Source organism: Leuciscus leuciscus, assembly GCF_965113295.1.
Source record: "Leuciscus leuciscus genome assembly, chromosome: 21".
In the NCBI taxonomy this organism is placed as follows: Eukaryota; Metazoa; Chordata; class Actinopteri; order Cypriniformes; family Leuciscidae; genus Leuciscus; species Leuciscus leuciscus.
The window spans coordinates 23,365,130-23,387,353 of NC_138745.1; the positions used below are offsets into that span (position 1 = coordinate 23,365,130).

Genomic DNA, 22,224 nt, shown 5'->3' on the forward strand with positions numbered 1-22,224 from the left:
TGGCCATTCTCCAAGCCTACCAGGCGGATGTTTTGAAGGAGATGGACAAGGGAACCGGAATAACGGCAGAAGCTGTCAAAGAGCTTCATAAGGCCACGGATCTGGCCTTAAGAGCCACCAAGCACACCGCACGTGCTATAGGTCGGTCTATGGCGGGTGCGGTTGCTGTAGAGCGCCACCTATGGCTAAATCTCACAGAGATCCGCGACAAAGAAAAGGTATTCCTCCTGGACGGGGAGGCGGTCAACACTGTGGTTGAAAAGTTTCGGGCCGCAAAATCCCAGCCGGCTGCCTTCAGGCAGTTTATGCCCAGGAGGGTTAGAAAGGATTCATCTAACCCCTCCCCGTCTCAACCCAGAGAACGTCCTTCTCATAGGACGGAGTTCACTGCTAGGAGGAGTGACTCGGCTCATCCGCCACCAGCTACGGTTTGGGGAGCCCGCGGTCGCCCGTTTCCCCGCCAGCGACCTCATAGGCTTCTTGAGCTGAAGCGGTCTAACAAACCTTCCGCTCCAGCTTCCTCGAATCGTTCCTGACCCTCAGGTCAGAAAAAGGAGAGCTTCCCCCGATTTACGAGGTTGGGACAGACCGCGCAAGCGTTTCTGCCCACCTCTCACTTGCTCTCCTTCTCCAACCCTGCCACTTTCGCCGCCCAGCGTGTTTCGAAGTGCAGTTCCTATTCAACCTCGTTCAAACCGTCCGGCGCAGGAGGAAGGAGACGCGTTAAGCTTTCTCTCCTCGCCTCTGACGTGTTTGATACCTGCCGCTCGCATCCTCGGAGGCACGTTCTGTTTTCCTCAGGAGCAGGCAGACCCTGTAATACCGATCCAGGCAGTGGTACCTCCCACTACGTGTCAGGACGCCAAGTGCTCTCCTTCATGTTCGACCACGCCACCCCACAGGAGTCAGCGCAACACCCTAACACAGGCATGTCCTCTGCATTGCAACACTCCGCTTCCTCTATCACATTTCTTTCAAGAATGGAGGCGTCTGCCAGGGGTATCGCCTTGGATCCTCCGTACAGTTCGGCTCGGCTACATGCTTCAGTTCTGTCGCAACCCCCCTTGCTTCAACAGGGTTTTTCCAACTGTAGTCGACAGCGCCTCAGAGGCTTCTGTACTACAGCAGGAGATTTCGTCCCTTCTCCTCAAGGGAGCGATAGAAGAGGTTCCTCCGAAGGAAGTCGAGCAAGGCTTCTTCAGCCGTTACTTCCTGGTCCCGAAGAAGGGCGGTGGTCTGCAACCTATACTAGACCTCCGCCGGCTGAATTTCTCCCTTTACAAAGGGAAATTCAAGATGTTGACACTGAAAGCTATCATATCTCAAATTCGGGCGGGGGACTGGTTAGTGACAGTAGACGTGAAGGATGCATATTTCCATATTCAGGTCGTACAGCGACACAGGAGGTTCCTCAGATTCGCCTTTGGAGAAAAGGCGTACCAGTACAGGGTCCTTCCTTTTGGTCTCGCTCTAGCGCCAAGAACGTTCACAACGTGTATGGATGCTGCTCTGGCCCCGTTGTGGCTCCAGGGCATCCGTATACACAACTACCTGGACGATTGGCTCCTTTTAGCCCACTCCAGGGAATTAGTGACTCACCACAGGGACATCGTCCTTCGTCACATTCAGTCTCTCGGCTTGAGGTTAAACACAGAGAAGAGTGTTCTTACCCCCGCTCAACGCACAGTTTTCGTAGGGGTGCGCCTGGATTCCGTTCTGATGCAGGCCCGTTTGGCTCCTGCCCGGATTTCCAGTATTGTGACATGTTTGGCCCGCTTCACGCTCGGCCATCGTGTTTCTGTGGGCACGGGGTACTTAATCAACTGAATAAGAGCTTCTTTTTGACCCTGAGACAAGTATGCAAGGTAGTCATCAAGTTGACTTAGCACAGTTGAATTTTGAAAACGTTCAGCAGGTAATTCACCCACATCCGGGTCATCAACAGAAGAGCAAAGAGCAGCAGGCAACACCAAAGCAGGCTTAACAGACACATCTTCCCTATTAGATGTAATTACTGCCTCACACTTACCTACATAAGATTTTAACGTATTAATGTGGCAAACTCTGCTCTTTTTCCTACGATCTGGGGTAGAAATGACAGTCAGTCTCACTCAACTTTTTCTCAACACTGTAGGGACCAGCAAATCTAGCATGTAGTGCCGAGGAAGGAACAGGAAGACAGACAAGCACTTGATCACCAGGCTCGAAACTGCGCTTGGTAGTCTTCCTATCAAACCTTGCCTTCATTTTGGATTGTGTACACGAGAGATGAGCCTTAGCACTGTCCCACACACTATGCAGTCGTTCACGGAAGTTACTGACATAGTCTAACAGGTTGGTAGCATGTGGGATTTTTGACATGAGCTGTTCATGAAGAAGCTTTAGTGGACCACGAACTGTGTGACCATACACTAGTTCAGATGGACTAAATCCTAATGACTCTTGGACAGTTTCTCTGACAGCAAACAGCAGCAAAGACAAACCTTTTACCCAGTCTTTACAAGTACTCACACAGTAGCCTATGTACGAAGCATAGACTTGAGAGTCTGGTGGAAACGTTCTAATGCCCCTTGTGACTCTGGGTGATATGCACTAGACATTTGTTGAGAAACTCTTAACTCTTTTAAAACTTGAGCAAATAGCTTTGAGGTGAAGTTGGAGCCCTGGTCAGTTTGAATGACCTACGGTAGTCCAAACGTTGAACAGAACTTGATCTCTTTGACTATGACATTAGCTTTCAGAGAACGCAAGGGAACAGCTTCTGGGAATCGTGTGACAGCACACATCAGAGTTAAAATATACTGGTACCCCGATTTTGACTTAGGCAAGGGTCCAACACAATCCAAAATCAAGCGTTCAAATGGCTCATTCATTGCTGGTATGGGATGAAGAGGAGCAGAGGGAACAGTCTGGTTAGGCTTACCTGAAATTTGACATTCATGGCAAGTTTGACAGTACTTCACTACACTGTTCCTCAGTCTGGGCCAGAAAAAGTACTTTAAGATGCATTTATACGTTTTAGTGATACCAAGGTGACCAGACAGGGGTGCTCATGCGCCAGCTTCAGGACCTGAGGGCGGTAAGCAGAAGGTAGAACATAGGGCGTTTCACAATTCTTATTTGTTCATCCTCGTTTCCTTTCTGCGAGTCTCAGCTCCACCCCCTGCAGGATGTGAGGGAAGGCTGCAAGGAAAGAAAATGAAGACGGAGGAATCGAATGAAAGTTTTTTTATACTTTGGAATACTTGATCACTCGAGCGTCCCTTCATAGCGTCATCAGCTGCACTCAAAGGATCTGCCCTAATGTTGGTGAAGTTTGGTTATTTAAGAAATTCATAATAAATAATAATAAAGCAAGATACCCTGTTGAAATATGTGAGATGTGTGGTTTATATAAACTGCAAAGGTAAAGTATAAATTAAAATTATTGTGACCGATGTGAAGGGGGGGGAGAATTTATACGTGCGTCATGTTTAGTCGATAAAACACTTCCGCATAGGATTAGTGTTGTCACGATACTAGAATTTATAACTTCGATACGATACCTTGAAAAATAACGATATTCGATACCATTTTCGATACCACAGAGAAAAAAACTGCCACAATATTAAGGGGGTATTTTTTATTTATTTAAAGCTAAATATAACAAGTCTAGAACATGACAATGAGGGATATTTTACATGAACAAAAATGTCCTGAGGTAGTGCACTGGTTCAAAAGCATAAATGCTGGTTAATACATTAACGTTATTTGATGAACAGATTTAAACGCAAACGTGCATCACACGCGAAACACTGCTCACTGGATCGACATGAAGTCAAGTCACCTTTATTTATATAGTGTTTTTAACAATACAGATTGTGTCAAAGCACTTAACAGTATCAAATTGGAGGATAGAGTGTCAGTAATGTATAATAATAAGATTAAACATTCAATTTTCAGTTAAAGACATTTCATTATTGAATTGAGAGATGTCATTGTCTAGCTCAGTTTAGTTTAATTAGTATCTGTGTAATCAAATTGATGATAATCGCTAATGAAGGCAAATTGCAGAATTAAATCATTTTTTGAATAAAGTTAAATAAGCACAAGTTAATTTACATTTGACCACAGTTAAAATATTTACTTGTCTAAGATTCCTCAGTCAGATTATATTAACTTTAAGAATTACGGTGAAAAAACGAGACAACACACACTCAATATCAACAACAAAGGCCATCTTGGTTAATGTTTCAGAAATGTTAAAATGAGAAGAGTTACCAACCTCTCGCAATTATTTATAGATCCGGGTGTCGGTCTTTCAGGTGCTTTGCTATATTAGGCCCCGATCACACCTAACGCGTTTTTCAGGTTTGAAAACGTACTCGGTTACTAACGTAACCTCGGTTCTCTCTAGAGAGGAAACGAGTACTGCGTAAATCTTACGCTAGGGGAAAATCTCTTTTCCGCGAGATACTGAAGCCAAAAATTATCCTTAATTTTGAAATAATGTAAAACGCGTTGCGGCAGCATGCAGACACAGGCGAGACGGCTTGTGCGCCTATTGGCTGCCCTGCGGCAACTGCAGCAGCCTATCGATAAGGCCCACTCGTGACGTCAGCTCCAATGGGGGCGCTTAGCGCCCAATACGTCACGTCCCGCCAGAATGGGCGTGGTCTAGGGCTATAAACATAGCTTCGAGAGGCTAGCTCACTGGTTTTTCATCGCCGAAGCGAACCAGAGCGTGTGCAGGCACGGCAAGATACGCAGTACTCGTTTCCTCTCTAGAGAGAACCGAGGTTACGTTAGTAACCGAGTACGTTCTCTTACGAGAGGTACTCTCGTACTGCGTAAATCTTACGCTAGGGGAAACAGTGTAAAACGCCGTGCATGCTAAGATCCAGCACCAAAGTCCCAAGGGCAAGTGCCCGGGCTCATATAGTACATGATCATAAGGGACTCACAGAGAGCCCAGGAAAGAGTGGCTAGAATAGCATCATTCCTGTAATAATATAACATCTTATAAGGAGCAGTTATACTGATGATGTGTCGTACAGTCAGGGCGACCCCCGGCCTGGACTGACGAATATAGTGGGTCTTACACACTGCCCATAGAGCTGCGCGATCCAACAGCGAGCATTTGCTCAAGCAGTTTCAGTATTCTGGCCCGAACACATCAGGGCAGACAGTACCGATTTTAGACCGAAAGCAGCTTAGCCTGCAAGGCGGGAACCTCTAGGTTATAAAACCTAATAAATGTAGACGGGGAGGCCCAGCCTGCCGCCATACAGATATCTTGCAAGGCAATCCCACTAGACCAAGCCCACGACGAGGCCACGCCTCTCGTGGAGTGTGCTCTGACTCCAAATGGGCACTGTAAGCCCTTAGAGGTATAAGCCAGCGCTATAGCATCAACTATCCAACTGGATAGGCTCTGTTTCGACACGGCAAGTCCCTTAGAACGTCCGTAGAGTGAAAACAAAGAGCTGCTCTGTCTGTCTGAAAACAGACGTGCGAGACACATAAGCTCTTAATGCTCTGACTGGGCAAAGGAAGCTTGCGTCTCCTTCCTCGTCAGAGACCGGTAAGGCTGACAGGGAATGACCTGCGCCCTAAACGGTGTGTTGAGGGATTTTGGAACATAACCGTGCTTAGGTTTGAGTATAACTCTTGAGTCATTAGGCCCAAACTCCATACACGTCGCGCTTACTGAGAGCGCGTGTAAGTCCCCTGTGCGCTTCACTGAAGCGAGAGCCAGAAGAAACACTGTCTTGAAAGACAGGTGTTTAAGATCAATCGTCTGTAAAGGCTCGAATGGGTCACCTTTCATGGCTTCCAGCACTGTAGAAAGGTTCCATACAGGGACTGAGGGAGGTCTGGGAGGATTCAGTCTCTTAGCTCCTCTAAGGAAGACGATGACTAAATCGTTCCTTCCTACTGACTGACCCAGCGTTGTTTTTGAGAACGCTGCTATGGCCGCCACATACACTTTGAGCGTGGAAGGGGTCCTGCCCTTGTCCAACAGCTCTTGTAGGAAGGAGAGAACCTCCGTCACCCCACAGTCTAGGGGCGACACGCCACGAGCTGTGCACCAGCTGGAGAACACTGACCATTTCGAGGAATAGAGACGTCGCATAGACGGAGCTCTAGCCTGCGTGATCGTGTTTAACACTCCGCTTGGGGAGGTCAGCGGGTACCCGTTGATGGCCCAAACATGAAGGGACCACAGCTCTGGGCGCGGATGCCAAAACGAGCCCTTGGCCTGAGAGAGGAGGTCCCTCCTCACTGGCACTGGCCATGGGGCAGTGCTTGCTAGCTGCATCAGAACTGGGAACCAGGGTTGGTTTTTCCAGAACGGCGCTACGAGTAGCACTGAGCATCCTTCTCTGATCCGTTCTATCACCTGAGGCAGGAGAAAGACGGGAGGAAAGGCATAGAGCGGGCGGCTTGGAGAAAAATTCCAGACAGTGAGCGTTTTCTTGAGACGCGAACAGGTCTACTTCCGCTCTGCCGAATTTCTTCCACAGCAGCTGGACTGTCTGTGGGTGTAGAGGCCATTCGCCTGTCGGAACATTGTTTCTGGACAGTCTGTCCGGTCCTACATTCAGGAGCCCTGGCACATGCGCTGCTCTCGGCGAGAGCAGGTTGCGCTGAGCCCACACCAGGAGGCGTTCTGTCAGCCTGTGCAGGTTTCGGGACCTGAGGCCGCCCTGGCGATTTATGTAGGACACCACTGACATGTTGTCCGAGCGGACCAGGACGTGGTGTCCTCGTATTTAGGGACAAAAACGCGTCAGTGCGTTGTCTACTGCCAACATTTCGAGGCAGTTTATGTGTAGAAGCTTCTCCCGTTCTGACCATTGGCCGAAGAACGGTCTGCCCTTGAGCAGTGCTCCCCATCCCAAGGTGGAGGCGTCCGTAGACACTACCTTCACACTCGAGGAAGTCCCCAGGCTAACACCTGATTGGTACAAGTCGTTTGCTTTCCAAGGTTTCAGAGCTGCGATGCATTTCTGATTGACCTTGAGACGAAGCAGACCGGAAGCCCACGCTCGGCGCGGTACTCGCGCTTTCAGCCAGAACTGTAGCGGTCGCATGCGAAGCAAGCCCAGCTGAAGTTCTGATGATGCTGAGGCCATGAGACCTAGCATCCTCTGAAATTTCTTGAGCGGGACAGATGCGCCGCAGCGGAAAGAGCTCGCTGCGCGCTGAATGTCTAGTACGCGCTCTGGTGACAGTCGCGCTATCATAGACAGCGAGTCCAGTTCTGTGCCCAGAAAATATATTATCTGTCTGGGAGACAGAGAACTCTTCGCCCAATTGACCCAGATTCTCGAGGTGATCGAGCCAAATGGTCCTGTGCTCTATGAGCACCGAGTGAGATTGAGCTAGAATCAGCCAATCGTCCAAGTAGTTCAATACTCGCATGCCCTGTAGTCTGAGGGGTGCGAGCGGCTAGAGACAAGCCGAACGGTAGGACTGAGCACTGATATGCCTGGCCCTCGAAGGCGAATCTCAAACGTCGCCTGTGACGTGACGCTATTTGTATTTGAAAATATGCGTCTTTCAGATCTATTGACACAAACCAATCTCCTCGGCGAATGTGCGTGAGGGTTTTTCTGGTCGTGAGCATTCTGAACTGTTGCTTCGCAAGCACTCTGTTCAGTTGCCTTAGATCTAGTATGGGTCTGAGACCCCCGTCTTTTTTCAGTACCAGGAAGTATCTGCTGTATAGCCCTCCTTCACTCTTACCCCTTTTCCACCAACAAGAACCGGGTGCTGGTTCAGAGCTAGAGCTATTGCCAGTTCGGAGTTGGTTCGACTGACGAGCTTACTAAGAACCGGTTTGCGTTTCCACCGGCCAGAGAGCCACAACAGAGCTATATCTTACGTCACTGCATACGTATCACGTTGCCCAGCAACGCTAGTACGGCAGCGCCAAACACAAACACACCAGACTTGTTCGAGATGCATCGGCTTCTCGCAGAACGATCAGCACATGAAATCAAAGCGATCAAAAAGCACAAGGAGTCGTATGATCTCCAAACACTCCCGCAGCTCTGATCGGTCCACGCTGCTCCGATGCATCTCGAACAAGGCATCAACAATAATAGACGTTGCGTTACTATGGATGCTCATGGGTTTGCGAAAATAAATCGGCATCCAAACACGGCGAATCCAACGCGTTCGTGCAGCTCGCCGTAACTTACATAGACGGATATTATAATCGAGCTGCTATTAGCTCGACTAGCTGCTATTTAAAAATGGCGGTCACAAGTTTCTCTTCAGTCTTGTTGGCCACGGTAACCCCGCCCCCAGCCTCTGACGCAAGCGGTTCTTTCTTGGCTCCGTTCTAGACCCTGCAATGATTTGGTGCTACTTAAGAACCAGTTTTACTGGTTCGGAGCTGGTGCTTTGGCGGTGGAAAAACAAAGAACCGATTTGAAACTAGGCTCTGGCTCCGAACCAGCACCAGTTCTGCCTTGGTGGAAAAGGGGTATCTGAGCTTGAGATAAAGGCTCTATGGCCCCTTTGCTCAACAGTTTCAAAATTTCGGCTCGAAGTAGGTGGTGCTACTTCTGTTTTTACCGTAGCTTCGACGCGCGTCACATAGCGGCGAGGGCGTCGGCGAAACTGTAGCGAATAGCCTCTTTCTATAATGTCTAGCACCCACTTCAAAACCCCCGGGTAGCCTTGCCCATGCATCTGCACGAATGGCTAGGGGCTGAATGCGGAGCGCGCTCTGGTCGCTCAGCGACAGAGGGGCTTCGGTGTGCTGTAACATAAGCGTCGCGCTTCGAGGCAGGGGGCGCGCTGATAACAGCGGGCAGATTGCCCGCGCTCGACTCCTTTGCGGTGGTCAACCGAGAGGGGAGGGCTGGGCGAGTCCCGTAGGACCTGTCATGTCTATGTGTGAATGTGGGCGCGGGATAGCGGGCACATTTACAACACTGAGAGCATTGTCCGCCTGAGCAGAGCGAATGCACGTTGGTTTTGTTTTTACAGAAACCTTGAGATATTTACATTTACATTTACATTTAGTCATTTAGCAGACGCCTTTATCCAAAGCGACTTACAAATTAGGACAAAAATTCAGCGAGTCATCATAAAGAGGCAAAAACAACAACAACGCAAGAAGTGCTCAAAATACGAAGTTCAGGTATTATTCAGAGCAGCATAAGCCTGATAAGTGATGTTTCAAAGGGAAAGGATTTTTATTTTTTATTTTATTTTTTTTATAAGGTTAAGTGCTCACGGAAGAGATGGGTTTTCAGCTGTCTTTTGAATGTTGTCAGGGATTCTGCATTCCGGATGAGGGTGGGGAGAGTGTTCCACCAGCATGGAACTGTGAATGAGAATGTTCTGGAAAGTGATTTTGTGGCTTTCTGTGATGGAACCACGAGACGTCGCTCGTTGACCGATCGTAGGTGTCTGGTAGGGATGTAGACTCGTAGGAGTGAGTGAAAGTAGGAGGGAGCTGAGCCTGTGATGGATCTGTAAGCAAGCGTCAGTGCCTTGAACTTGATGCGAGCAGCGAGAGGTAGCCAGTGCAGAGAGGTGAACAGAGGAGTGACGTGGGCCCTCTTGGGCTCGTTGAAGACAAGACGAGCTGCAGCATTCTGGATCATCTGTAGGGGTTTGGTCGCACATGCTGGAAGTCCAGCCAGAAGAGCATTGCAGTAGTCGAGCCTAGAGATGACCAGGGCCTGGACGATAAGTTGCGTTGCATGCTCAGTTAGGAAAGGCCTGATCTTCCTGATGTTGTGCAGTGCAAACCTGCATGATCGAGCTGTCTTTGAAATGTGATCAGTGAAGGTCAGCTGGTCATCAAACGTTACTCCAAGATTTCTGACCGATCTTGATGGGGTGATTAATGATGACTCTAGCTGGATGGTGAAGTCGTGCTGTAGAGACGGATTGGCAGGGAGGACGAGAAGCTCAGTCTTTGCCAGGTTGAGCTGCAGGTGATGTTCCTTCATCCATGTGGAGATGTCCGCCAGACAGCTTGAGACCCGTGCAGCTACTGTGGGATCATCTGGTTGAAATGAGAGGAAGAGCTGCGTGTCATCAGCATAGCAGTGGTAGGAAAAACCGTGTGCCTGTATGATGTGTCCCAGTGATGTGGTGTAGATGGAGAAGAGGAGGGGACCAAGAACTGAACCCTGGGGAACACCTGTGGTCAGCTGATGTGCTCTGGATACCTCACCTCTCCATGCGACCTTGAAGGACCTACCTGTGAGATAGGACTCAAACCAGTGGAGTGAAGTTCCTGTGATGCCCAGTGATGAGAGGGTGGACAGAAGGATCTGATGATTCACAGTGTCGAAGGCAGCAGACAGATCCAGGAGAATGAGGACTGAAGATTTGGAAGCAGCTTTTGCGATCCGTAGGGCTTCTGTGACTGACAGTAATGCAGTCTCAGTTGAATGCCCTTTCTTGAAGCCAGATTGGTTGACATCCAGCTGGTTGTTTAGAGACAAGAAGGATGTTAGTTGGTTGAAGACAGCTCTTTCAAGTGTCTTCGCAATGAATGGTAGGAGAGAGATAGGTCTGTAATTCTCTACAAATGATGTGTTTAGCGTTGGTTTTTTGAGCAGTGGAGTAACCCGAGCCTGCTTGAATGCTGTAGGGAAGGTGCCAGTATGGAGGGATGAGTTGATGATGTGTGTGAGTGATGGTAGAAGTGTGGGAGAGATGGCTTGTAGAAGGTGTGAGGGGATGGGGTCAAGAGGGCAGGTGGTAGGGTGACTGGAGAGGAGAAGTGTAGATACTTCTTCCTCGGTTAGTGAAGAAAAGGAGGACAGAGGGATATTGGCTATGGAAGGGGTCGGTCTGGGTTCCTGTGTGTGTGGAGCTGAGAACTGACTGCTGATAGCTGTTGTTTTGGTGGTGAAGAAGTTCGCAAAATCGTCAGCAGTTAAGGAGGAGGCGGGTGGTGGTGGAGGTGGACAGAGGAGAGAGTTGAATGTCTTGAAGAGTAATCGTGTGTTGGAGGAGCTGTTGATCTTGTTGTGGAAGTATGAAGATTTTGCAGCATGAACATCAACAGAAAAGGAAGAGAGGAGAGATTGATACCTACTCAGGTCAGATGCGTCTTTTGATTTGTGCCATTTCCTCTCCGCTGCCCTGAGTTCGGTCCGGTGTTCCCGAAGAACCTCAGATAACCAGGGGTTAGAGGGAGTAGCGCGTGCTGGCCTGGAGGAGAGAGGGCAGATAATGTCTAGAGAAGAGATTAGAGTGGAGCATAAGGTGTCCGTTGCGGTATTCACATCCAGAGATGAGAATTGTGAGGGTGGGGGAAGAGAGGATGACACGGCAGAGGAAAGATGGGAGGGGGAAAGTGAGCGCAGGTTTCGTCTGAAAATGACTGGTGGTGGGGGTGGTGGTGCAGGGGTAGAGAGTTGTAGACTGAAAGTAATGAGGAAATGATCTGAAACGTGGAGAGGTCTCACCAAGATGTTGTCTGTGGTGCAGCTGCGTGTGTAAACCAGGTCCAGTTGGTTGCCTGATTTGTGAGTACCTGCGGTGATGAGTCGTTTGAGATCGAAAGAGGCTAGGAGAGAGGTGAAGTCTGTTGCATGTGGCTTTTCGAGATGAATGTTGAAGTCACCGAAGACTAGAAGTGGGGTGCCGTCCTCAGGGAAAGTGGACAGCAGCACATCCAGCTCATCTACAAAGTTACCCAGCTGACCTGGGGGGCGATAAATGACTACAAAATGGATCTTAATGGGAGTTGTAAGTGTAATAGCATGATATTCAAATGAGTTGTTGTTGCATAGAGAAGAGAGCGCGGAGTATTTGCAATTGTTAGAAACGAGAAGCCCTGTACCCCCACCTCTCCCAGACTGGCGAGGGGAGTGGGAGAAGGAAAAATTGCTAGAGAGAGCAGCAGGGGTTGCTGAGTCTTCTGGACGAATCCAGGTCTCAGTCAGGCCCAAGATGCTAAGAGTAGAATGAGATGCAAAGGCTGGAATGAAGTCAGCTTTATTGACTGCTGACTGACAATTCCATAGACCCACGGAAAGAGAGAGAGGAGTAAGTGAGGATGTAAGGATGGGACGCAGATTGGCAGTATTGCGCTGCCTATTGCGCGTGATGAAAGGACGTTGCCGAGAGATAACAGGAATGTATTGAAAGCACATGTTGATGAAGGTGAACAATAAGATAAGTAGAGGGAAGAAAAAGGGGAAGAGGAGTACGTAAGTGGCTTTCTGGTGTCCTTGCTCGGTGGAGTCGCGCAGGTAGAGTCGCTGGTCTTTACCCGAGTCGGTCTTCACACGAGGAGGCTGAACGCTTCCGCTGACGCTTCCGCGACAGCGTGCAAATTACACAGATATACAGATAATGCTCTCACCGCTTGAGTGAGTACAGCTGTTTCGTTCTGCCAATTAAGTCAATAACGCGTGAATGTGTCAAATCGAAAGTGCTTAGGAGCAAGGGCTTAAGTTACGTGCAAATTAGATTGCTATAAAAATTTAAATTTGTTTCACTCGCGGCTATTTCTCTAAAGTGCCAATGCGTCTAACTGAAATACAGAATTATGTTAAGTTAAAATGAGAAAAATAAAAAGAGAATCGAAGATGGCCTTACCTGGACTAAAATACAACGCTGCAATAACGGGAGAACAGTGTATTCTAGAGAAAACCACTTGCGAGCTGCGTGCCTCTAGTATGCTGCCCGCTTGTCAGCGGAACGTAGTGTTTGTGGGCACTGGGCAGTGGGCACATTTACCACGTTTAATGCGCAATCGACCTGGGTCGATTTCATGTGCGCGAGCCCTGTGTGACGGGCTGTGTTTGTGTGTAGGAATTTCGTCTACATTCGTAACACCATCGGCCGTGGCCGGGACACCAGGAAAATACACTCTTATGGGATTTATCTGGGTAGCCGTAAAAGCGGCGTTTGTGTGCAGGCAAGCGGGCTGTTTCGCCGACTTGTTTACTGCAGAATACACTGGAACAGTCGCATTTACTGGAACTGAACGAGCGAGAAGTTGCCATAGAAACAGAGAGCGTCAACATGCTGGCGTTTGTTTGCAGGCGTGCGTGTATTACAGCAGGCTTGTTCACTGCAATATTGACATTTCCAGTCGTCTGAACTTCAGAGGCGGAAACCATAGAAACAGAGTTTGGGTGCAGGCGAACGGGTTGTACCACGCGCTCGTTGGCTGCAAAATACACATCTGCAGTCGCCTTTTCAGGGAACTGCCAGAGCGAGAATTGACGGCAAAAAGTGTGTTTTGCCGGTAGACCCGGGATTCGATCGCGGGTCTCTCGCGCGAAAATCTGACGATCTACCACTGGACCACAGAGGAAGACACATAGACATTCAGTAGCGCGAGTATTATCAAAGAGCGTCAACATGCTGGCGTTTGTTTGCAGGCGTGCGTGCAAAACAACAGGCTCGCTCACTGCAATATTGACATTTCCAGTCACCTGAACTTAAGAGGGGAATGAGAAATGTGCCAGGAGTGGAGGTCGGCCCGGCCGCAGCGGGGCTAAAAACACCCTTTTCTCCTTTCGCCAGTGACGCACGGGAACCATAGAAACGGTGTTTGGGTGCAGGCGAGCGGGTTGTACAGCGCGCTCGTTGGCTGCAAAATGCACATCTGCAGTCGCCTTTCAGGGAACTGACAGAGCGAAGCATTGGCGGCATAATATATCTGCCGTTAGACCGGGATTCGAACCCCGGTCTCTCGTGCGAAAAACCTAAGATTCCGCCACTGAGCCACAGGGGGGAACACAAAGGTGTATAGATGCATGAGCATATAAGACAGCGTCAACATGTTTTCTTCGGCGTTTGCTTGCAAGCGTGCGTGTTACAACAGGCTCGTTTGCTGCAATATTGATATTTCCAGTCGCCTAATCAGGGAACTGAGTTGTCTTTTCGCCGGTGAGTGACGCGTGAATGGGGCGCAAGGGCAGGGTAGCTTTCTTGTAACGTAAAGAAAAACTAACCCCGATCGTCCGCTTCCAGCCTCCCTTGTGAACGGCGCAGTTTGCGCGGCTCGAACAGAGGGAGAGAGAAAGCTAGCCCCGTGACCGTCCGCTCCTGACAACCCCTGTGAACGGCGCGGTTTGCGCGGCTCGAACAGAGGGAGAGCAGGTATCATCCCCCAAGCAGGCAAGGCAAGCGGGCGAACCGGCGAGCTTTGCGGGTTGGGGGGGGCGGAGGAGCAGTCTCGGAGAAGGATGCCAGGTGAGTCCTCAGAGTCACCATAGGCAGTAACTGGCTCGCAGTGAGGGCGGTCGCCGTCAGCGAGCGCGAGAGCTGCGTGATCCTCAGGAAAGGGGCTTCTTGAAAAAGACGCCCGGCTCTTTTAGTGCAATGAGAGTGTGTGTCGCGGCGGCGAGCACACACACATACACAAAACACAGTAGCAGAGAAAGGATATAACGCCGGATAGCGCAGCAGGAAGGCGACTGAAGGCGGCGCGGCCAGCGGCTTCAGAGTGTCGACTCGTCCCGCTGAAAGGCTTTTTCAGACGGCGCGGCTTCTCTCCGGATCCAGCGATGCGAGAGCTTCGCTGAAGAGATGAAAAATCAGTGAGCTAGCCTCTCGAAGCTATGTTTATAGCCCTAGACCACGCCCATTCTGGCGGGACGTGACGTATTGGGCGCGAAGCGCCCCCATTGGAGCTGACGTCACGAGTGGGCCTTATCGATAGGCTGCTGCAGTTGCCGCAGGGCAGCCAATAGGCGCACAAGCCGTCTCGCCTGTGTCTGCATGCTGCCGCAACGCGTTTTACATTATTTCAAAATTAAGGATAATTTTTGGCTTCAGTATCTCGCGGAAAAGAGATTTTCCCCTAGCGTAAGATTTACGCAGTACGAGAGTACCTCTCGTAAGAGAACATGAGGCACACAGCACTTACCATCACACAGAACGAGCAGTGCGCTGCGTTTGTTATGTTTCTAGGCAACCACTGAAACCGCTGTCCTGTCAGTCAAGTAAACGTCAAATCAGCCTTTTATTAACTTTATTTACTTTCTGTTAACATTGTGGTAGTTACGGTTCGTGAAGTCGTTAAGCTCCTGGTAACCAGCGAGAGCACCACAAGTTTATCCTCCATCATCGCACTCTCCGGGCGTTCAAGCAACTAGCTTTCATCACTACAGCGGAAGGCCCGCGAGGCGCAGCAGCGCATAAACAGCGCGCAGAACGCTCGCTGGAAACCAATTGAAAATAGGCGCCTCTCATTGCAAAAAACGCGTCAGGAGTGATCGGCCCCAGGCCATTCACTTCACTTTTGCTATTTAATCAGAGCGAATGAGACGAGTGCGCGTGTGGTGTTTGTCAACGCGCCTTTGGAGAGAAGTGAAAGTGACAGCTCGGCTAATATCGATACTACGGGAAATTAGTATTGGTACCGTTCAGATATTTCAGTATCGATATTTATCGAAATATCGATATTTTTGACAACACTACATAGGATATACTTGTGTATCCTTGCTCATAGCTCCTCTGGAAGCCTCCTCACTCCTCGAACCTCGCCTCCTCGTGGTACAATTAGAGAATTGAGGTGTCCTTCAAAATGGCTGAGCTCGATCGGTTTCCGGGTCATAGGATGGAGGACGGAGGAGAGAGGAGAGAGGAGACGAGGAGGGATATTGAGAAGCACCAAAGTTGATGTACCGCTAACACATCCCCATTCACTTGCGGTCGCCAACATCTCATGAGAATATCATCCTTCCAATAGTAAGTAACTGGACCACCAGGGGCTTTTTCCAGAGTGAAAGCAGCATCTAGACAGAATGATCAGCCTTTTGAGCAGCAGTTAAACCCTCCTTCCCAGCTTCTAAGGAAGTTGTGGCCGAATCAGGGCTAGCATTTTCATAAGCGGAAGACAATTCAGGTTTAATGAACAGTGTGCACTCTGAAACATCTCACACAGGGTTTATAAATGAATCAGTGAGGTACACAACATCATCCCACTTTCGAGCTCGTGCTCGAGTAACAGCACAGGCAGGGAAGGCAGCAAGGAAAAGAGCAGCAACATCCGGCTGTCCTGACACATCAGTCTTATCCACTACAACAGGGTTAGGGAACACTTTACCTCCAGCTATGTCATTCCCAAGGATGAGACTTACATCCCCCACCGGCAGTTCGGTCCTCACTCCAATCTGAGCGGGACCTGTGACCAAATCAGATTTCAAGTAGACAGTATGCAATGGTACTTTAACACAGCCTAGTTCAATCCCACGAACTAGTACATCTGTACCAGAGTATGTTTCGGGTGAAAAAGGTAAGGTGTCAGCTAGAATAAAGGACTGTGCTGCCCCCGTATCTCGTAGAATGGATACAGGTCGGTCAGGTAAGACAGCTGAAAGAGACACAGAACCAGTTAACAGGAAGGATTGGTAGCCAGAATTCTGGAGCTGTGGAAATGAGTGGTCAGAGAAAGAACCATCTTGAGCAAAGGTTACACTCTTGGATTTTTCAGCAGCAGTCTTTTGTTTCCATGCTTTGCAGTCGTTTATAATGTGACCTGGATCCAAGCAATAAAAAGACACGTTTGCGATCTGAGCGTTTCAGCACAGGCTTCTCTCTCTCTGTTTTCTCAGAGGAAAGAACAGGTGACATTATTCTCTCTGTCTGGTCATGAACATGCTGTTTCTCCAGAATAACGAGCAGCAAGTGTGAGCGATCACCTCTCTCTCTTCTGCACCTGGTAGAGCGGCAGAGACACAGAGAGAGAAAAAAAAAAACACCAGCACTACAATAACACAACCATGGAACATAAAGTATATTATGATAAATACTTTGCTTGTTACATATACGTCCAACATTTCAGCCATTAACGTGGTTGACTCCCTGAACAGTGCCCTGAATACTGAACTAGGGAGCTGATCGAGACGCACCCTCAGTCTGCAGAGCATGAAACGCACTGATGATGTGTGATGTCTGTGCGAGCAGGGTGCATGGAGGTATGAAAATACATATGTTGACAGGCAGGTAGGACATCGTATCGGACCGAATTCAATGATTGGACGAACATTTCCAAAGAGAGGGCTTGAGAACTTGACAATATGCCATGATGAGCACAGCTTTGTTCCACTCACAGGCGGCAGCAAGTGTTCGGAAATGGAGAGCGAATTTCCTTTTTTTAGATGAAATAGTTGATCATGCACTGAGAGAGAATTAGCCGACTGACCAAACACTTCCTTGATCAGTAAAGTGTGTTAATGAGTTCATTATGGAACCATTCTGGCCTCAGATCGATTTTGCCCATTGTAATGCTTTACCAGTGAGTAGAGAAATGATAAAAGCTACCTTAGCTCATTCGGTTTGGAATTGTTGGGGCTGCATCTCGACTGAGAATGTCGCTGGTTGAGCCATGGGACTGGCGAGTGAATATGGTGAAGGAGTTGTGCCAGATGTTTGTAGTGACAAACAAAGCTGTTGGACCAGATCTGCAAACAGGTCAGATGTTGTTAGTAAGTGACCTCTGATTTCCATGATACGTTGTGGTCTGGACTTCTGTCATATAACAGAGAAGCAGACCACAGGAATGCAGGTAACGGATGTTTATTAAAAACAAGATAAGCAGATGGCAGGTTATATGGCAGACTTAACTTAGAGGGTTTTGCAGGTACTCAATGACTTGAGGAAAGGATGGTGCGATAATGGCAGGTAAACACAGATGCAGAGAGGGTCAGGTAAGTCCATACACAGGTAGTGATTGATTAGACCAGACAAACTGAGGATGGCATGGGTGAGTATGTGTAGGAGTCCTTAATGAGTGGTGACGGGTGTTGCAGGTTAGTATTCGGGTGAGAGTGAACGAGTGGGCGGAGTTTTAGGGTCTGGTGCTGATGTCATGGTTGAATCGATGACAGTGAGATCAGATCTCTGTGTGGAGCATACCAGCTGTTGTCAGACTCCTTGTGCATACAAAAATCTTGTTAGACTGAAACTGGTTGGGGAATGACCACTCAAAGTAGACAAAGGACCTGAAAGGCTGATTTTAGGCCGATTTCCCCTTCCAACAATCCTTGCTATGTCCCAATTATCCTGATGGTTCAACAGATTATCTTATCAGATTTTCCCTTGGTGTGAGGTGTGTTAAGAGTGTCCGAACCTGCTCAGAAGAATGTCGGAGCCGCCCCGATCGCGAATTGTAAATATTCAACATGTTTAATATTTACGATCAGAAATCCTGATGTGTGGGGGGAACCCCGAGGACAAACGCGCGCACGCTCTGGAGATTATCACGTGAAACAATATCCAGTCAGAAAGCGAGATGCTGGAAGACACGGTCATTCTCAAACACACACACTTGCAGGAAGCGTAGTGTTAAGGGTTCAGTGAGGTTCTAGAGGGATTAAAGGGATAGTTCACCCAAAAATGAAAATTCTGTCATCATTTACTCACCCTCAAGTTGTTTCAAACCTGTATGAATTTCTTTTTTCTGCTGAACACAAAAGAAGATATTTAGAAAAATGTCTGTAACCAAACAGTTGATGGACCCTGAAACAGTATTTTTTCCTACTATGGAAGTCATTGGGGTCCATCAACTGTTTGGTTACCGATATTTTTCAAAATATCTTCTTTTGTGTTCAGCAGAAAAAAGAAATTCATACAGGTTTGAAACAACTTGAGGGTGAGTAAATGATGACCGAATTTTCATTTTTTGGTGAACTATCCCTTTAAATAAATTTTTCTAAAGAGACAATAAAGACAATAAAGAATAAATAAAGACAATAAAGAATGAATATATTTCTGTATATAAGGTTATATATAATGGTGGGTACAATGTTTTTTTTCACGTGAATTTTCTGTGAAAATCATTCCAAACACTATCATCGCAATTTCTTCCTGCATATCATCCGCCATGCTTATTCTGAAGTCTCGCGAGATTTTGCGAGATTTCCTGTGTTGAAAATCAGTTTGTGTGTGGAGTGCTGTCTTTGTCACATCATGGCACACCACACACTATAGGAGCAAAACGCTTAAATCTAGGATTTTTTGTCCTCATGTTTGTGGTCAATCACATTTTGAAAATCTTATAAAATGTAAAAAATCTTTTGGTGTGTACCCAGCATAAGAGTGACCAAAACTCTTAGCATCATGTATTTTATAGGTTCACATCTTTTTTCTTTATTCTAGAGTATTCAATGTTATTGTATTGATTATCGCTGAACTGATTATGAAATTGGCATGATACATTTACCTGACATAATAAATTGTTACATTTGATTATTCTAACTGACTTTGACATTATTTTCATTAAAGAGTTCAAAAGAATAGTCAAACATTCACTCACATTTAATGATGCACGGATATCATTAAAACCTTTTCATTTATGGAGTCAGATGAAATAACGAGAAAATACATATGAGAAAATGTAGTGCATTTAATCAAAAACACTTTGCCACGAGAAAAGACAGTAAAGACCTTCCCCGCTGGTCGGATGCCGAACTTTGGGCCGAACGAGCGCGAGTTTACAATCTCACTGGATTATTACAATTAATGGCAAAAGGAATTGGAAATGTAAACTGATAAATAAATGGCTTAAATGGCTTGTGAAAATACTAACATGCCTAAGACTTTTGCATAGTACTGTATTTTAAAATGTTATTTATTCCTCTGATTACAAGGCTCAATTACTCCAATTTTCAGAGTCACGTGATCCTTCAGAAATCATGATAGTATGCTAATTTAGTGCTCAGGATTTCTTATTATTATCAATGTTGAAAACATTTTTGTGGAAACCATAATACTTTTTCTTTTAGGATTCTTTGATGAATAGAAAGTTTACATTGTATATACATTATATACATTGTAGAAAGTCTTTTAATGTCACTTTTCATCAAATACATTTTTAGTATTAATTTGAAATTAAAAAGTATTAATTTGTTAACAAAAATTTGAACAGTAGTATACATTCACTGAAGAATGACCATGATATTCTTAAAATTTCCTCTTTAAGGTCAACAGAAGAAATAGTCATACAGGTTTGGAATGACATGATTTAATTTTTTTTTTTTTTTTTTTTTTTTACTTATTAAAGTCATACAATTTTACTATTGACTTGTTTCACCACGTGCTGAACGTAGATTGTACTGTATACAATGCATGTTCTTGTGAAGGGAAGCTTCTGTTTCAGAACACATGGTTTCTCATATGGCCTGTATCTCAAGCGTGATCGACACAGCTTTCGTTCCTCTTGTCATCAGCAAATTTAAAAAAGTCCTCTGCGTGAAGAAATTCTCCACGCTGATTTGCACAGATATCTTTTCCTGCTCTAACATCTCCTGTATGGCCTTACATGTGTCTGTTAATTGCAGTTCATTTGTACATCACAAACATGTTTCATAGACCCATTCTGGTCAGTTCAAATGTAATATACTGTATAAGAAAGACCTAAAATTGCCCTGTGAATCGAACTTTTCATGGCTATTCACAGGGTGTTTCCCTGCAAGGCCTGAGACGCTGCAGGCTTTAGCATCCCTGTAACACTACTAGCAGTTTGGAAAATGGATGGATGGATAACTATACTTTTAACACTTTTTACTTCCGAAACAAATTCTCACACAGTGTAGATCTTGGTTTCAAAAAAGCTTTTGAACATTTCCACCATCATGGCCCACGAAACGATAGTTCACTGAGAACACATTCATGACATGAAAAATATAATTTTCCTGAAAACACATTTCAACCTTTAAGTTCAAAGTTTTTCTTTATTATATATAGTTATAACTTTAGCCTTAATTTTTCCTAGTCAATGTTGCTATTGTTTTCTAAAACTAAAACTATTCAAAATCATTTTTGTAAATTAAAGTAAAGCTAAAATAAAATAAAATATTAGATGAAACTAACTGAAATAAGTTGAAGTTAAAGTACTAAAATCACTTAAATTGAAATAAAAATAAATTAAAGCTAAATAGAAATAATACAAACTACAAAAAATGGCAAAAGCACATATGAAAATTTCTAAAATTAAAAGCTAATACAAAATATGAATAAATTAAATGCAATATATAAATAATACTAAAATATAGTAAAAATAACACCAATATATAGTTTTACTGTGTTCACTCTAGAGCTTTTTTATTTAATTTTTTTAATATGAGAATTAATTAAAATATCAGATTTTCAGTTTGGACAACTAGCTTTTGTTAAATTCACAAAGAAAAGGGTTTTAGCTGTTAAATCATTAATTTGGCAAAATCTTGCAGTATGTACATGTATCAACCCAACAAATGCATGCATGATCTTTCCAGGAAACTCTTCCTCTGTTCATGCACATGGGTCATGTACAGCCCATGTGGCCTGAGGGGAAAGCATTTTGTTCGCCTGGTCTCCACATTAACATGGCTTATTTGATCTACTTGCATAGATGCTGTGATTCATGCCATGCTCTGATATCTTGATCTTGTCATACACTGATGACGTCAGGCCTGTTAAAATAAGAGCATAACCCTTGTACAACGTCAAAAGCAGGTCTACATTAAGCAGAGCACACAGCTCTTCTTCTTTTTTCTTTTTTTTTTGTGGGCCATTCAGATCCTTCCTTTCAGCTTATACTTAAGAGCCGACTCTTTTGACTCTCAAATGGATCTGCACTTATTGTCTTTTACAAATCAGAAAAGTTTAGAAATGATTAGAAATTTTAAATGTAATTGTACTAAACCACATAATTTCCAGAATACCATAATTATACATTGTTTGGCAAAAAAGCTTAACTAATGTATATATACTAAGAAATATATTACATTATAAACTCACCCAAAACATTGTCATATTTTCATAATTGTAATCGTTTTTTTAAAAACAACATCAACAAACAAACATTTGTATTCGCGTATTACAGTACATTTAAAAAATCTAAATAAAGTCTTAAACTAATGCACCAGATTTATATTCTTGCAATTATTATTTTTATTATTAAACATAATAATAAAAATAATTCTGAGTTCAATGGATTCTGTGTTCAATGGAGCTGCATTGGTATTCCTTTACAGTTTTAAAATGTAAATCATAATCCAACTAAATGCACCAGATTTAAATATCCACACAATTATTATAATTTTTTTTATTACTACTGCTGTACTACTATACTATTATTATTCATGTGGATATCAGTATTATTAGTAGTACTTATATTTGCATAAGCCAAAGACACTTAGGCAATTAGTTAAATGATAATATTAAATCTTTTTTTTTTATTTGACAACAAAAAGGTATGTGCAGTTATTACAAAATGCCTTGTTATTACATGAGTTGCTACAATTGTCTTGT

At 45.6% G+C, this 22,224-nt stretch overlaps 1 protein-coding gene across 1 annotated transcript; it reads left to right on the plus strand.

Moving 5' to 3' along the window:
• The first annotated feature begins 233 nt into the window (after positions 1–233).
• Positions 234–17,929, plus strand: LOC309484787 (uncharacterized protein). Its single transcript, XM_082151173.1, has 3 exons — positions 234–672; positions 719–2,104; positions 17,490–17,929. Exon 2 carries the CDS (start codon positions 879–881, stop codon positions 1,884–1,886), a length of 1,008 nt encoding a protein of 335 aa, XP_082007299.1. The 5' UTR covers positions 234–672; positions 719–878; the 3' UTR covers positions 1,887–2,104; positions 17,490–17,929.
• Positions 17,930–22,224: the final 4,295 nt, after the last annotated feature.